This window comes from Diadema antillarum, unplaced genomic scaffold (genome assembly GCF_040938485.1).
Source record: "Diadema antillarum isolate AM-2024a unplaced genomic scaffold, OU_Dant_1.0 scf00000153, whole genome shotgun sequence".
Lineage (NCBI taxonomy): Eukaryota > Metazoa > Echinodermata > Echinoidea > Diadematoida > Diadematidae > Diadema > Diadema antillarum.
This window is the reverse complement of record NW_027271042.1, coordinates 749,230-767,644: the sequence shown is the minus strand read 5'-3', so window position 1 is coordinate 767,644 and position 18,415 is coordinate 749,230. Positions and strand designations below refer to the sequence as shown.

Here is an 18,415-nt window from a genome sequence, read left to right as displayed (position 1 = left end):
ATTACCATGAGGAATGTATCAACCGATCAAAAAAGCTATATACAAACTGCTTATGCAGACTGTTCTTGTTATGAGGATCAGTCATGGTATAGACTGACTAGCTGCCTACATATTGTAATTATTTGCAGCTATGTAGTGACCCTGAGCTTTCTATAACTCATGGATTGCCTTCCCTTTTTCCCTTTGTAATGTGATTAAAATTGAGTATTAAAGACATACATTTATACCTAACGTTTTAAATCAATCAAACCAGGGGTCCGTTTCATGAAAGTCTTACAAGAGACTTTTTGCTCATAAGACACACTTATGAGAGACTTCATGAAATGGATTTCAAAGTTTCATATAGCTGGGTAATTCCATGAAGTTGGGGCAGTGTCCATGTAACATCGTGATATTTGAAAAATACATTTCAGCATAACTCAATATTAATTATGCTATACATTTATTGTTTGTAGGCTTTACATTTGCATTGAGGCCACACATTTTCTTGGAAACTTTGTGCCATTCAGACTCAATTTTGATGAAGTTATTAAACAATATGTAACGGTGACCTGTAGCATCGTGACGTGTCCATGTAGCATCGTGATATTTTAAAATTTGGTCTTAAGAGACAAATTATGACAATTGGCTTGACCAAAATTTGATGCAATATGCATATTTACTAGATTAGTCAGATAGCTAAATATCTCAAATTTCCTGTACACAGTTTTAATTTTAAAAGAAACTTACAAAATGTATCACGATGCTACGCGGTGTCCTTTTTTGTTACATTTGGTGGACACCGCGTAGCATAGTGACACATTTTGTAATTTTCTTGTAAAAGTAAAACTGTGGAAAGGAGAGTAAAGATATTTAGCTATCTGACTAATCAAGTAATTATGCATATTATATCAAATTTTGGTCAAGCTAATTGCATTAATTTGTCTTTTAGGACCAGATTTTAACTATCACGATGCTACATGGACACGTCACGATGCTACAGGACACCGTTACATTTTTTTAAAATAACTTCATCAAAATTGAGTCTGAATGGCACAAAATTTCCAGGAAAATGTATGGTCTCAATACAAATGTAAAGCCTATAAACAATATATGTATAGCATAATTAGTATTGAGTTATGCTAAAATGTAACACTTTGTGCCCCAACTTCATGGAATTACCCAGCTACATATGAGCGACTCTAGCCATTCTGAGACTTATGTAAGGACTTTTATGTGATGACTTCAAGAACCCGCACATATCACGTCAGACACTGTTATGTTCATCCACAGCATTTGCCTGAAAATGCCTTGAACAAGACTAGAAAGATTAAACAGAGAGCAGAGACTATCTAGGTTACTGGTTCATGTGTACACAGGTCAGGCCAAGTCAGCCAATCACCTTTCAGCACACAGAGGGAGGGGTTAGTCTTCATAGCACAGCCCCTTCCTCACTTCAGAATATATTTTTTTATAAATACTGATAACATCGCAGTCAATGCTTCATAAAGTATTCATATCAAAGAATAAATCAATTGAAATAAACTTTTAAAAAATATATTTTGTAAATGAAATTGATTAAATATCATGAAGGTGGTAGGGCCTACAGAAATGACCACTGTGATACAATACATACATCACCTTTGACACACACACGTACAAGTATTATGTACCGAATTTTTATCAAACTGAACCACACATAACTTTCTAGCACAATCATAAAACCAATCACAAGGATATTTGCATTCAGCATGTGTTTCATTTGCATATTTGGTCATACCAGCTGCTGCCTCTACAGGTCCAGCCAAAATTGATTTGCCTTGCTCAATATATTCATCGCCTTACTCCGCTGACTGCTCAGTAGCTTTGTGTCTTTGTGATTATTTATATGAACTATCACTGCTGGCATGAAGTGTTGCAAGCCACATACATGAAACAAGAATCACAAGCTCATACTGTCATAGCATTGACTGGACATCTATCTGTGTACCACACCATTCCCTCCAGACAGCCAGCCAGCTGTGCATTCATCACATCATGATATGACATATAATAAAATATTGCTTCATATCTTCACCATGCATCCTGGATTATGACAGTCTGATAAAAATGACTGAATCAATGGAACCAAAGAAGGCTGACACAGGGTTGTATAGTTCCATATCACCCTGCTTGCAAGCTTGGTTTTCAGTTTCTTACAACACACACACAGTCACAACAACAACAACAACAAAAATCACATATCAATAGTTTCCATTCATCATTCTCATTTCACTTTATAAGAAGATCAGTTTTGATACTGAGTGGCTATAGACGAATGCTAACATTTTTTGCAGGAAGCTATGCATGTACGTCCTACACTGTATTATCTTATATTTTTAGTCCAACAGTCCATCAAACTTCACCACACTTATGCTGTGTAAATTTTGCTGAAGAACTGCTGAAAGGAAGAATCTTACATATTCATGAAATACCTGTTTTTGTTTTGAAATTCTCTTGATATACACTACAAATACTGGTTCATGCAACTCAGTATGCAAATTAGTCTGAGTGTAGAATGTTGAAAGAGAAGCAGAGATATATGCCAGATACATAAAATGATGCATGTATTGTGAGTGCATTGTACCATCATACAGATGTCACCCTCAAAATACAGCTAACTTCCGTGAAGCTACCTACGAAGTGTATGGTTTAAGCCTGCAGAAATTGTGAGATCTGGGTTTTTAGGCCATGGCTGTGTGCTGAGAAGGGAGTGGGTGAGAGAGGAGGAAGGCAAACCCAGTTGTCAAACATGGGATATGAATTGGGTGAGAAATGAAGAAAGGCAGAAATTAGGTTTGCAAGAAAGGGCAAAATCCAAGCGAGAGAGAAAGGGGAGCAACTGATCTTTCTCCATTAAATTGGCTGTTTCCATCCTATATCAAAATTGAAGCAGCTGAGACAAGAAAAATACTTAGTCTGATTGAGCAAAGATTCATTTATTTCTTCAGCTCTACTGCAAAAGGAAGATTCTGTTCTCATTCAGCTCACTATCTAACTTAGGGTTACAATCCAAATAAGCAAATAATACTCCCCGTAGCAAGCTGGTGTGTCTTATTTCTCAAATTATTTCATCTCTCTAACAAATCATTACCATGTACAATTGTACATCAATGAGTTCTTACCAACAATTGAATACAAATATGAATTTCATATAAAACCACTCATCACACAGCAGGCAAGGTGAAGGAACAGATATTAGAGAGCTCTTCTAAACCAAACATTGCCAACTTACACCCCTTTTTAGGATGCAAATGGCCACAATGCATTGATCATACCATCAGTCGTATTAGGACATACAGTGCCGACCGCGGGAAACGTCACGAAAACCCCTAGGGCAAATGCGGGAAGCCCTTTCGTCCGGGCGTACTAGGTAATACGCGGGCGTTTGGACGCGTACAGACGAGGGAAGTCGCCCGCACTTTCACGCTCGTCTAAACACCCGCATTTGCCCGAGCGCTCCAGCGCGGAATTAATGATATGAAAATCAAACTCTCCCGTCAACCATCGGCTACATGAAGGAAATTAGCTGAAATCGATCCGCGAAAATCTTTTGAAAAGTATCAGTAATTTGCCGGATGTTTGCTTTTACGTTCGAAAGTAAAATAATAACCATAACATTCAGCTCCCGAATATGCTAAAGCAAATGTCGAATGATCCCTTTGACGTTTGGAAATGAATAACAATAATACTCCGTACGATGATTAAATAAATGTCGGATGTTTGCTTTTACTTTCGGAAGTAAATAGCAATAACATTCATCTCCGGAAGATGCTAAAATAAATGTCGGATCTTTGCTTTGACGTTCGGAAATGAATAACAATGATATTCAACTCTGTACGATGATAAAAATAAATGCCGGATGTTTGCTTTTACGTTCAAAAGTAAATAACAATAACATTCAGCTCCGTAAGATGCTAAAATAAATGTCGAATGATCCCTTTGATGTTCGGAAATTAATAACACTAATATTCAACTCCGTATGATGATTAAACAGATGTCGGGTGTTTGCTTTTACTTTCGAAAGTAAATAGCAATAACATTTGGCTCCGGAAGATGCCCAGAAAATGGCAGATGATTGCTTTTTACGTTTGGAGGTGAATAGCAGTAACAGTCTGCTCCATATAATAAAATAAATGTCGGATATTTGCTATTACATTTCGAAATGAAGAACAGTAATATTCAGCTGCGTTTGATGGTAAAGTAAATGTCTGATGTCTGCATGCCTTGACGTTCAAAATGAAAAACAGTAACATTCGGCTCCGTACGATGCTAAAATGATTGTCGGATGTTTGCTTTTAAATTTGGAAATGAATAACGGTAATGTTCTGCTCCGAACGATGCTAAAATAAATAACAGATTGTTGCTTTTACATTTGGAAATGATTAACGGTATCAATCGGCTCAGTTAGATGCTAAAATAAATAGCGGATGTTTGCTTTCACGTTTTGAAATGAAAAAGGATAACATTCAGCTCCGTAAGATGCTAAAATGAATGTCGGTTGTTTGCTTTAACATTTGAAAATGATTAACGGTAACATTCGGCTCCGTAAGGTGTCAATAGTAAATGTTGGATGATTGCTTTTGCGATCAGAAATGAATAACGGTAACTTTAGCCTCTTTACAATGCTAAAACAAATGTCGGATAAATCAGATAATTTTGCTTAACATTCGACGTCGTGCGATACCAAGTTGATTGCATAAACCTTCGACACTTCGTTGCTGCTCAATTTTATTTGATCTCGACATTATGGACGCTATACCTATTTGATTTAATTGTCCTTGTTTTATCAACCTTCGACATCAGCCGCTACTTTATAGTTTTCTCGATCACTAACGTCGGACGGTATGACCTAATCAACTTTGGACATTGGTCGCTATTTAATAATTTCATCAACCTTACACATCGGTAGCTATTATTCCGATGTTCGTTATTCCGAAGGCTCTCTAGTCCGAAGATTCGTTATTCAGAAGGTATATTGTTCCGTTAATTTCATTTTCGGATTCATGAATCTTCAGAATAACGAACCTTCGGAATAACGCCACAAACGTTCGAATTAACGAACCTGTAGGTTTAGGGAATTTGTGTGTTTCGAATTTAACGACCCTTCGTAATTACGAACCTTCGGAATATTACGAACAGCACCCATCCGATTATCAACCTTCGACATCGATCGCTGCTTACTGATTTTATCAACCTTCGACGTCGACCGTAAATAACGTATTTGATGGACACTTTCGACGTCGATCGCTGCACATTAGATTGGCAAACCGTCGAAGTGTCGATCGCTGCCTATTTATTTACTGGTTCCCCAATTTCTGACTTAGTTACTGATTTAATCTACCTTCAACATCGGTCGGTCATTATATTGTAAGTGGCCACTTATTGTCTCGAGCTTGATATTTCCCAATGGCGTCCACGTCTACACACACACACATAAAAAGAAAGAAAAAGATCTGAGTCTTAAAGGTCTAACGAGGCGTGAAAATCCTTGTGTGATGCTTTTAATTGTGTCATTCACAATAGTTTCACGGTCCCTAAGATGGATGAAAGAGGCGCAGATCTTAAGAAGCCACTTGAGTTGAAGTTTAACACCGTCTGTCTATTCTTAAAGTACACGATTTGTAGGGAAAAAAGAAAAAGACAAAGAGAGGGAGAAAACAAAGAAAACGTAGGAGAGAGAGAAGGGTATGGCGAAACCACCAGAGTGGCATTATGTAATCAACAAAGCTGCGTTTAACTTCACTCGAGTCCCCGAGAAGTGGTACTACACGTGCATGCATAATGTTTATCTTGGATACATGTACTGTAGGTACCCTTCTCTCCTTTCATGATAAATTGTTTATAGGTATCACATAACTATGTCAATGCATGTTTACGTCGCAATTTGTCCAATCGGGGTTTTCCCTCTTTAAGGAGTGCTTGCTTTCCAAGAAAAAAAAAAAGAAGGATGAAATTAATGATTATGAGCAAAACTGAATGCATTTAAGCAGCGGAATCGCGCTACATCAATAGCACTCCAAAATCTTCGAGTGATCCCGGAGGTCACTCCGAGTGAAAATGAACATTTTCACTCAAAATTCACTCCAATTCCACTCTAAATTTACTCCGTTTTAAATGTATCCACCCCTTCAAGTGTGAATGTTTTCATTTTTTTTTTTTTTTTGAGAGAGAGAGAGAGAGAGAGAAAGAGAGAGTAGGCCTACTGTGCATTGGAATACGAATCTCTGCTGTGCAGCGATATTATGATCGCTATAAAAACGATCAGTTCGATGAGCAAAGCACGTGCTTGCCCTGCCAGCAGTGAGTGCGCCATGTGGTTCCAACATACTCATCTTGTGTGCCCAGCGTGTTTTTATCACAGAACTCTTGTGTGTAGAGTTCTGTCGTTTTTACGTTATGGTCAATTCATGACGTGTGAGTGCTTCGACTTGACGCCTGTGAGATTGACAGGTGCCGTTTACGAGAATAAAAACTGTCAGTAGTGACTATCAATCCCAAAATCAGTTGCTATATAATAATCAGACTAATTACTTAAATGTAGAGTTACATGTAGTTACATGTATTTCGAATGACAATGCGCACATCCCCTTTATCATCACACTTTTGATACGGCGGACAGAAGGCCGTTAAATTTCATTGCTCTCAATGATTCGATGCAATCATAGCTTTTTAAAAGGTCCAATTAAACAAATTGGTTATGAAGTCACGGTTACAGCTCGTTATTCCGAAGGTTCGTTAGTAAGGTTCTTTAGTCCGAAGGTTTGTTAATCCGAAAATGAAATAAGGTTCGTTATTCCGAAGGTTCGTTAATCCGAAAATGAAACAAAGCTCGACTTACTTCGAAGGTTCGTTACGGACCCTATATCATTTCGGATCCTATATCATTTCGGATCAACGAACCTTCGAGATAACGAACCCTATTTCATTTTCGGATTAACGAACCTTCGGAATGACGAACCCTATGTCATTTTTGGATTAACGAACCTTCGAAATAACGCCGCAAATGTTCGAATTAACGAACCTTTTTTCGTTTTCGGATTAACGAACCTCTATGGTTTAGGGAATTTATGTGTTTCGGATAAACGAACCCTCGGAATAACGAACCTTCGGAATAACGAACAGCACCCGAAATCACAACGTCTTTATCTTGTTAAGATATAAGACAAAAAAAAAAAGGTCCCTCAGTTCATGAACTTGCGATGTTTCTTTATTGCGTGTGTTTCTAGCTTGTATTTGGCACTCACGGAATGAATGCGCGTACAGTATATGGTAGGCTACATACTCGTGCTCTTGTTGTTGCTGAACATTTCCCCTTCACAGTGATTGTGTGGCATGATCGTTGAGTATGTTCAGATGGTGTTAGTGCGTTGATTAAAATGTTACCACAATAGATGCACGTGTGCTATAACAACGATCTGAGGTCTTTGCTCCGCGCTGCTTTCTTGTTTACAAACATTGAATCTTGGTGAACTTAATTCACTATCGTCCCCATGCTAACATGCAAAAGAAGAAAACGCTTTTGTTCTTGTTTATGTGTACCATGCAGTGAACAGAAGGTAGACCTGTAAACTGTGCCGCTAGGCCCTAGCTGTAGTTTGCACTTTGACGGATTGTCACTGCTCGTCTACTATTCGAAGCGAAATGAAAATCAAACTAGAGATCTCGTGCTGTATACTTTCTCGTACTGTGTACTATATACCATATTTAAAATGCAATTTGTGGTAGTACTTGTCAACGCTGTGTTTTTGGCTCAAACTTTTCTCTCTCAAACTTACTTGGTTACGCAGGGGCGGATCCAGGGAGGACCGCAACCGGCGCCCGCCCCCCCCCCCCTTTATTATTTTTTTTTTGTTGTTGAAACAAAAGAAATGTAAAAAAAAAAAAAAAAAAAAATGGGGGAGGGGTGCGTGCGCCCCCCTTTAATTTTGTAAACGCGCCCCCACTTTACGGAATTCCTGGATCCGCCCCTGTTACGGGATAATACCTATCAGAATCTTCATGTAGTATTTCTTGTGATTTTGGTGCAAGCTGCATGGCAGTATTGATTTTGAGACACTTCTATGGTCCGTCAGCACCTGATTCTCTTTATGTGACGATGTGCACGTGAAAAGCATTCAAACTTTCCCATGTTTTTGCTCTTGCATTAAAGGCGTATTAAGTCACCACGTACATGAAACAAAACCCCCATAGTTCTGAAATGTGAGTTATAAGGATAGAAACAACCGCTGGAAAAAAAAAATTGAATCCGTATGATCGAAAATACAGTACACTATGTGAACGGTTACAGTTCGCTATTCCGAAGGTTCGTTAATCCGAAAATATGAGGTTTGTAACTTGTTATTCCAAAGGTTCATTTATCAAAAAATGAAATAAGGTTCGTTATGCCGAAGGTTCGTTAATCCGAAAATGAAACAAAGGTCCTAATTCCGAAAGTTCTTTACAATCTATAAGAGAAATACTGATATCTCCTTATATTCTAGGCTTTATTACAAAAAATTATGTAGGATGCTTTGCACAACGGACCTATTATGCATCACATGTGATATCTAAAACATCTTTTAAATCACTGCTCCCAAAGGCAAACATATGACCTTTGTGTATCTACTCGTTTGTGTGTATGTGTGTGCGTGTGTGTGGGGGGGGGGGGAATAGTTTCCTCCTTCTTCTTCTTTTTTGTTAGAGTTTATCTTAGTTGATCTTGATACAGTGTACCTCTTTCGGTGCGCCCTTTCTCTTGTTATGTCACTTCATCTGTTTCTACATTTTGAAGCAAAGTAATTTGTTCAAGCATTGTGTATGTCCTCGTTACCGTAATGTGTCATTTTGCTGCGATGAGTTGGTTCTAGTAGGCCCTATTATCGCTGTGAGATGTAATTTTTGTAATAACGTGTTGAGAATAACAGATTTTTGTTTCTGAACGAAAGGAAAATGACGGAATTGTTTTGATAACCAATGTGGATGACGTGTTGAGAATTCTGATTCCTGTTTCTGAACGAAAGAAAAATGACGGAATTATTATTTTGATAACCAATGTGGATGACTACCTTCTATAAGTGATTTTGGTGTGAAAAGAGAGTTTGCTCAAAGAAACGCTTCTCATGAATGGTCAACGAAACAAAATACATCATACAATGCAACGTGACTCGCGTGCATTTAGCAAACGAAATGTCTAGACCTTTCAGTTCAAGTAAAATGCATAAAACACAGAATAAGAAAGCAGACAAACTAACAAATATGGAATTAATGACCGCAGACGTAACGTAGGAAAACCTGACACCTATGCTTGAAGAAATTCCCACAAAAGCAGAGCGCAAGATAAAAGAATACATGTGCGTAGTCCATACAGGTCGTGATGCGCTCGGTCGAAATGCGTATGTCGCAGTAAACGAAATTTTAGGCATGTCTACACATGTATATATAAATACTTGAATTCTACATACATTGTATAGTTTTATCTTTACAATAATATATAAAACAACCCCTTTCCGCATCCCTAGAAGTCATAAAAGAAAAAAAAAAGAAAATCGCCCTTATAGTTCAGGTTATGTTCAAGCTCACAACCCGTTCCCCCCCCCCCCCCATGATGCAACAGTCCTGCTTAGCGACGGCGTTAACGCTTCATCGCACACACATAAATGGCGACAGCTTGGGTGTGTGAGAAAATTCATTCTTAAATGGATGCACCCCCATGGCACTCAGGATTATCACTGACCCTCCTATGCCTTTGTCTATCCACCCTCCTGCTTTAATCCCCCTCCCTTCACCTGTTGGCCTCCTTGCGCATGACCTCCCATCCTCTCCTTTTGTTTTCTCTGTTCCGTGTCCCTAGCCTGTCCCTGACTGTTCGTGTTGTGTGAATTTCTTTGTAATGCGATTGCTTTCCATGCCTGATTATCATTTTGCCTCTGACGAAGATTCTTCTGGAATCAAAAGCTCAGGCCCCTTTAGAGTATAGACTCCATTTTACTCCTTTGGCACGCCACTGATATTCGATAAGCAGTTTTCAGCATTTTTGTGTTTGTTTGTTTTTGTTTTTGTTTTGTTTTGTTTTGTTTTGTTTGTGCTACAGATAACTAGCCAATCACAAGACAGATATAATTCGATTCTAACCAATACCAAAATACGGTTGCCTGAATGTAAACTTTGGTGTGTTTGTGTTGTGTGTCGGCTGCAGTGTAGTTTGAAACAACAGAAACAGAAAAAAGAAAGAGGCACGCAATGTGTGCTATATATACGAAAAGCCTCATTTACCGAGAAAGTTGATCGCTTCCATTCTCCTCCCATGTTGTTGTCAATGGAAGCTAAAGAGAATGCTTTTAGCAAGTATACCAGTACCTAAAGAGGACCTGAGGAACCCGTTGTTTTGAATGCTGTGCTCGGTACGAGTTCAAAACGCAGTCGAAGTTATCAGAATGCCATTATAATAGAACTGATGTAGCTCTATAGAAAACTTGTTTAGGGCAGTAAAGCTTGCCGTAATGCAATCTTTGTGGAATTGACTCATTACATCTGAGCATTTTGAAAAACGTGTAGAGTACTTTCGTTTTGCATATAAATGTTAAGAAAAAGTTTGAACTATGAAAATAAAAAAGTATGGTTACTTCAACGATGTTGAATAGTTCGATTAGCCGTGATGCATAAAGTGAATTCATGAATTCATCTGACTAATCCTTACCGATTGATGATCACTTCTATAAGCCAACAGTTAAGCTGAACTGCTTTGGAGTGATAAGACAGGTAAACGATGAAAACTTGGTACATGTTGTATGCTATTATAATTATTATAAAATCCTGTAGCCAGAACTGATTTTACGATCATCTTTAACCTTTCAGAAAGTTCCAGTTTTCAACTTAAATAGTAGCGATAGCTTGTAAGAGTAAATTAGCATCCCTCTGACTATTTTTGGTCAATATGCATACTCTTAACCCTATTCTAACTGGGGGGGGGGGGGGGGGGGGGGGGTCAAATGGGTCAAATTGACCCCCCCCCCCCACGTTTCGCGTCACGATTCTGCAACGCGCAAAGATTTTGCCGCGTCGTTTCAAAACTTTTTTCATTGAAGTCTTCCGCATATTTTGAGACCAAATTTGCGACGTCTGAGTACACCGTTCTGAAGTTACGTAATGTTATGCAAATGCATGTCAACCGGAAAACAGCTCAAATTCATGATATCGTGTGCAAATTGAATGTAAATTGTGTTTTTGGGGTTAAATTGATATAAATTATAGTATTTCATCTTTGAACCATTGAAATTAATCAATTCTATATAGTGTAGATAAGCCTGAAAAAGTGCCTGCAACAAATTTTGAAAAACAACAGAAAACACAAGGTCGAAAAAACAATAAAATACATAAGAAATTAACAAAACAATAAAAAACAAAAGAAATTGGTTTTGACTGTGCTTTATTTTTAAATGAAAATTGGTTTATATGTCTTGAGGAATTTTGACACAAAAATTTAGCAATACTTCAGTCTTTTTTACGGAGTTATAGGTGAAAATATGATTTCATGCACAACTTTGCATAATCAATTTATTAAAAATAGAAAGGCAATATATTTCTATTGTATGACCATGTAATCTTGTAGTTGACATCCAGCTCTATCTTCAGGAAAAATTTCGCAGCGATCGCGCGATCGGTGGCCGAGATCTGAAGGGGGGGGGGGGGGGGGGGGTCACCCCCGGTAAAAACTCCTCCCAGTTAGAATAGGGTTAAGCCAGCTGGACAGAGCGATCAATGGGCGCGATTATCACCACGCGTGGTTAACCTAAACAATGCTCGGCCGGCTTGTTCGGTTTCAGTGTTTTTTGTTTCTATTTCCCCCTTTTAAAAACGAAGGTTCCTTAGTCCAGCCATTGTTTTCGCTTCCTGCTCAAGACATTGAACAGTTCAGCAAAGCTGAAGTTTAGATCACTAAACGACGACATGAACTCATGATGATAATAGGACTTAGATCACAGCCGAAAGTGCGCTCCTTCATTACTCTAGAATGAGAAAGAATACCCTGTCTGTGTTCAAAGTTGGGTTACGGACGATGAAAAAAAAAAAAAAAGGTTTGAATCATGAATTGTCGGATGACGTCGGCAGATTGATGATATAAATATTAGCGTATCATGGGAAAGATTAAGTAATGATGAGCCCAATGATATCGCAGGGCTCCAAACTAATTTTTATTTTTGACCACCAAAATCATTGATTTCTATTTTTTTTTTTTTGGTGGCCAAAAAAATCAAGAAAAACATAGGAAAAACTAAACCGGTCCTACTAAAAACAATTATTAAGCATTACTGATGTGACAGGTACCCATGTCTAAAATAAATGAATACAAAAGTAGATCATCTTATCACCATTATTCTGAATTCTAAGATTTAGCAAATAGGCTTATAGATAATTATAAAAGTTGATGCCTATGCTATTAGGTGGTCATAGCTTACTTTTGGGATGAGAAAGTGGGAGCATTTCCAGATTGTTTGTTTTAGCATTGTAAAGAGCCGAAAGTTACCGCTATTCATTTCTGATTGTAAAAGCAATCATCCAACATTTACTATAGTAATATGTTAGAACCTTACGGAGCCGAATATTACCGTTAATCATTTTCAAATACACTGTATAAAAGCAAACAACCGACATTCATTTTAGCATCTTATGGAGCTGAATGTTACCCTTATTGATTTCCGAATGTGAAGCAAACATCCTCTATTTATTTAAGCATCATACTGAGCCTATGTATACCATTAATCATTTTCAAATGTGAAAGCAATAATCTGTTATTTATGTTAGCATTGTACCAGAGCTGCCAACCGTTCCGAAAAATTCGTATACGAAAAATCGAAGGGAATACGACAATATGAAAACGTCCTTAGAAAGTACGAATTCACAGTGGGGAAAAATAATGGGTAAAAATATAGCAAACGCACGTCGCATGTGCCATGTTATCTGTATTCAGCTGGGATATCGATGCAACGCGTATGTATGTGGAAAGCGCTGAATAGAAAAATGTGCGCACACGCATATCGCTGCTTGCGTACTGTGTACACCGAACAGAACTTCGCGCGCGTGAATCCCTGTCGCCTACGGACCCTGGATGTTTACATGGATCGCCGTAATATCCCAATGTGTGGCCGGCCGGCTGGGGAGTGTCTACACACTGTAGCCAGCTGCCACTACAGTACCGTATGAGGCGGGGTGAAAGCGTCCCGTTGTGCAATGTCTGCTTCTTTTTCTCTTCTTTTCATACTCTTGTCCCTTGCCTCCCAAGTACGAAATGATTTTTAGAGTGTTGTGTGTTTTTTTTATAACGCTATTGCATCATTTTCTGCGAGGAAGTTGTAGAGGTGAGTTTCTGTTCGTGTATTGATGACTGATGTGCACTGCCCTCTGCAGTATATGTGCAGGTGAAAAGCGTTCGAACTTTCTTTCCAGAGTATCGTGGAAACTCGATTATTTCTAGGCCTATTAAAGGAGATCTCATATAACAGAATACTTATAACAAACTATTTTCCCGTCAAAATGAATCAATTTCCTTTGTTTTGTATCGTTTATTGACTTGATCCCATAGGATCTCGTCGCAATACCGAGTTTTATATGTGTGTTTATTTTCGCGTAGCTTTCGGTGCTGCAAAACTTTTGCTAGAGCCTAAGCTTACTAGGATTCAATTGGATTGAATCATTAGGTGGTCAACATAGGAAGACGTGTTTTTGAGGAGCTCCCAAGTGACACTCGGTATATGCGGATTCAGTTTTGCCTGTTGTGAGTTTTTTACATCAAATGACGGCGTTTTTGACTGAGAATCTAGTTATCTGATTGACATCTGCATTAAGTGCTTCTACTTCGCGTATCGTACGGTTATTTCACTCATTTTCGCTGTTTTGGGAAGATATTTTGCTTGAGACTTTTCAAACAAAACTTACCTGGTGCGTATGCCACGCATCCTTCCTGCGTACTCTTCCATCACTACCTCATCGCGCATAGCAACCATCCCTTTATTTCGCGCTTAGTGTTAGGAGCTTTTGTGACATCATCAAAAGATGCCTCCGAAGAAGAAATCTGCTGAGGAAGTGGATCTCAGCGCGTTGAGGGATGAAGTAGCAAATCTCTCACGTATTCTTAACGGCAAATTTTCTCAACTGGAGAAAGCGGTCTCGGATGTGAAGGAGGGCCAGCATGGCATTTTGAACTCTATCACTTTTCTCGATGCCAAATTCGAGGAGATGAAAAAGATCACCGAGCGACTGGAGGGAGAAAATCACGAGCTCAAACAAAAAAATCAGCAGCTGGAGAAAAGAGTGGACGATCTGACACACCAAATTAAAGACCTCGACCAGTACCACCGTCGGATCAACCTTGAAATTGCCGGCGTGCCAGAAGAAAAGGGTGAAAACCCTGAAAAGATCGTCTTAAAGATCGCTCAGAAGATCACCGAAGATGTGAGCGCTGGCGACATCGACATTGCTCATCGAATAGGAAAAGAGGATGATCAGCGGGGGCCACGGCCGATTATCGTGAGATTCACCAACCGACGCTCGCGAAACATGATCTACGACGGCCGAAGAAAGCTACAGCACTTCACCACGAAAGATCTCGGGCTCCGCAGCAACTCTAAGGGCAACGGAAGGATCTATGTCAACGAAAACCTTGTTGCGTCCACCAGGGAGCTGCTGAAGGAAACAAACAGAGCAAGGAGGCTGGCCGGATACAAATACCTGTGGACCCACAACGGGCGAATCTACGTGAAGAAAAACGACGGAGGCGCCATCAGTGTCATCAACAGGAAAGAGGACTTGTCAAAGCTACAGTAAATATACGTATTACCTTTGTTTGTTGTCTACCACTATGATCCTTCCTCTAAATGCTGGATAACAATATTTTTCCTTTTAATCTCTTAACAGATGATGACTTTGTTACTTTATTTCAAAAAGACCAAAATGTACCTGCTAGAAACACCAAGTTTGATAGGACTGCAACTAGAATCTTAGCTGACAATCTAGATGAACTTAACATTGAGTTTAACAGCCACGATGAAGCGTGTCAACTTGCTCAATCGCCATACTTTACAGAAGCTACCCTTAGAGAATATTTACGAACGCTAGAACGAGCTGAATTATTTTGTTTCCATTTGAATATAAGAAGTGCTAATCGAAACTTTGAAAAGCTTCGCTTATTTCTTGATAATATTGATTTGCCCATGTTGCCTATCATAGGCCTCTCTGAAACGTGGTCTGCTGAAACTCCAGCGTCAGGTCCAATTAATGTTCTTGCTGGTTATGATATTGTCATTAACAACAGATCAAATAGACCAGGTGGTGGAGTAGCTATATATGTTCCCCGAATATATAATTACGCTATAAAGGAAGAACTGAAATATATGAATGATGTAATAGAATCATTATTTATTGAAATTTCTGTCTGTAAGGGCAAAAACATTCTGCTTGGAGTTATATACAGACCTCCTCAATCTAATTATGATGATTTTATGAATATTATGAACGATATTTGTCGAAACGGTGCATTCCACAATAAGGATTGCATCATCATGGGTGATTTCAATATAAATCTTTTGTCAAGCAGTAATGCTGCCTGTGATAACTTCCTTGATAACATTTTACAAGCCTCATTTCTGCCTCTTATTTCTAAACCAACAAGAATTACTGGTCATTCTGCTACTCTTATTGATAACATTTTTGCGAACCTAAAACCTTTTCCAAAATCTGGCATAGTGGTGAGCGATATATCAGACCATTTTATGATATTTTGTCACCTTGATATTGGACCAAGGAGTCATAATACAATTCGAAGGCATGTATTTCGTCGTAAATTCACCCCTGAAAATATCGCTCTCGTTCAAGAAAAACTTCAATCTGTGGACTGGTCAATTGTGTATGACGCAAATGAAAATATTGACCAAGCATATGATAACTTTCTTTATCTTTTGAATAATTGCCTAGATGCATGCATTCCCTTAAGGAAATGTCGTACACAGGATTACAAACGAATCCCCAAGCAACCATGGGTTTCCAAAACACTCTTACGCTCAATAAATCGCAAGAGTACTTTATATGTTAATTTTATCAAAAACCGTGACGAAACCTCTCGAATGAAATATATTTCGTACAAAAATATTCTTACCAATACACTCAGATTAGCTAAAAAACAATATTTTGCGGACCAATTGAGTCAATTCAAATGTGATATCAAGCACACTTGGAAAGTAATAAATACCGTTTTGAATAGAGGGAAGGCTGTAAATCCCATTTCTAAAGTTCAAGTTGATAATACTATCATTGAGGACAAGTCTGAAATTGCCGAGATTTTTAACTCATACTTTTCAAAGATAGGTTCAAACTTAGCACAAACTATTACTCCAAGTGATAAATCATTTTACGAATTTCTTTCCTCACCAAACGACCACTCAATTTTTTTCAAACCAATTGACAGGCAAGAATTAATCAAAATTGTACTTCAGCTCAAAGCAAACAAAGCCCCTGGCTATGATGACATTGGCAATGTCCTTATCAAACACATTATACATTGTATAGCAGATCCTTTATTGTTTTTATATAACCTTTCATTACAATCTGGTCAAGTACCATCTAAAATGAAACTCGCAAAGGTGACTCCAATATTTAAGAAAGGAGACAAATTATGTATCGGCAACTATCGCCCAATATCTTTGTTAACTTCGTTATCAAAAATCTTAGAGAAAATTGTTCATTCAAGGACAACTACCTTCCTTGAATCTCACAACATCATATCTGACTCCCAATTTGGCTTTAGAGAAAAACATAACACAACTCATGCCATTCTAAGTTTAATAAATACCATATCAGCTTCAATCGAAAAATCCTGTCATACTATCGGTTTGTTCTTAGATTTTTCTAAAGCATTCGATACTATAAATCACGACATTCTGTTATACAAACTTGCGCACTATGGTATTAGAGGTAAGGCTCTGGAATGGTTCGAAAGTTATCTTTCTGGAAGAAAGCAATTTGTTACCATTGATGGATATAATTCGTCTACGGTACCAATCACGTGTGGAGTTCCCCAAGGAAGCCTTCTTGGTCCACTGCTATTCTCTATTTATGTAAATGATATTCGATGTTCTTCGAGTGTTCTCTCTTTTATCCTTTTTGCTGATGATTCAAACGTATTCTATACTCACAGTGATCCTAATAAGTTAGTAGAAGTTTTAAATGTAGAACTTGCACATGTAACAAATTGGATAAAAGCAAATAAATTATCTTTAAATAAACAAAAAACCAATTACATGTTATTCAGTAACTCTGTTAAACAACTTCCTGACCAAGTGATATTTGATAATTCTGTTATTAAAGAAGTCAAGACTACAAAATTTCTCGGTATTACAATTGACAATAAGCTAACTTGGAATTGTCATATTGATAATATTTGTAAGATAGTTTCAAGAAATATTGGTATCATTAATCACGTTAAACGGATTCTCCCCAAGTCAGTGCTTCTTATGTTATATTCAACTCTTATTCTTCCTTACCTTAATTATGGCGTAATGGCATGGGGAAATGCAATACAAACTAAAATGGACAGGGTGCTCCTCTTGCAGAAAAGAGCGATGCGTTTGATATGCAATACCGCTTATAGATCACACACTGATGTTTTGTTTAAAGAAAACCGTATTCTTAAGATTACTGATTTATATCGTCTACAGCTGGGTTGTTTTATGTACAATGTAGAAATTAACGCTACTCCTGCTGTATTTAAGGAATTGTTTCGAAAAAATAATGTTATACATAATTACTCAACAAGGTATGCGAATGATTATCATCTTCCTAAAAATAGAACCAGTTTTGCTAACAGAAATTTTATGTTTACTGGTCCTAAGCTTTGGAATTCCTTTGATCGTTCACTAAAACAAGCTCAGAGCTTGAATAGCTTTAAGTATAAGCTCAAAAATGTGTTTATTGATAAGTATTAATAAACAGTTTTATGGTAATTAAACGTATGTATATTTAAATCAATGTTTTTTAGAAGTACTTCATTAAGTATACTCGGAAGGTCATCTTCTGTTTCATTCATTATTCTAATGGTACACTGTATATAATGTACACTGTAAACACTTTATACATAAACTTATGCTTTGTAACATATACATGACTTGTTTGTATATCCATAGTACGGTTCATGTGCCCTTGTAAATAGTGTATATAATTATGGTGTTTTTGTTATATTTCACTCAGCCTTATCTTTGATATCATTTTGTCTATAATCTGTAGGGGGACTACATTTAACAAGCAGTGCTTCTAAGTAGTCCCCTCCACATTTGTATATGGTGTTATTCTATCTCAGAATATCACTATATCTTGTATATTCATGTAACATACTGTGTATAGTTTTGATATAATGTTCACTATGTGTTAC

At 37.8% G+C, this 18,415-nt stretch overlaps 2 protein-coding genes across 3 annotated transcripts in view; one reads left to right on the top strand and one right to left on the bottom strand.

Moving 5' to 3' along the window:
- LOC139721979 (uncharacterized) overlaps window positions 1–18,415 on the bottom strand; it is a 175,460-nt gene that overhangs the window by 98,749 nt on the left and 58,296 nt on the right. The gene's annotated exons all lie outside the window — the stretch shown is intronic.
- Window positions 14,050–14,820, top strand: LOC139721956 (uncharacterized). Its single transcript, XM_071633278.1, has one exon. The coding sequence runs from the start codon at window positions 14,050–14,052 to the stop codon at window positions 14,818–14,820; it is 771 nt and encodes a 256-aa protein (XP_071489379.1).

Bases quoted from the DNA above. Each gene is read 5' to 3' on its own strand.
- LOC139721956 (XM_071633278.1), top strand. From the start codon at position 14,050: ATGCCTCCGAAGAAGAAATCTGCTGAGGAAGTGGATCTCAGCGCGTTG.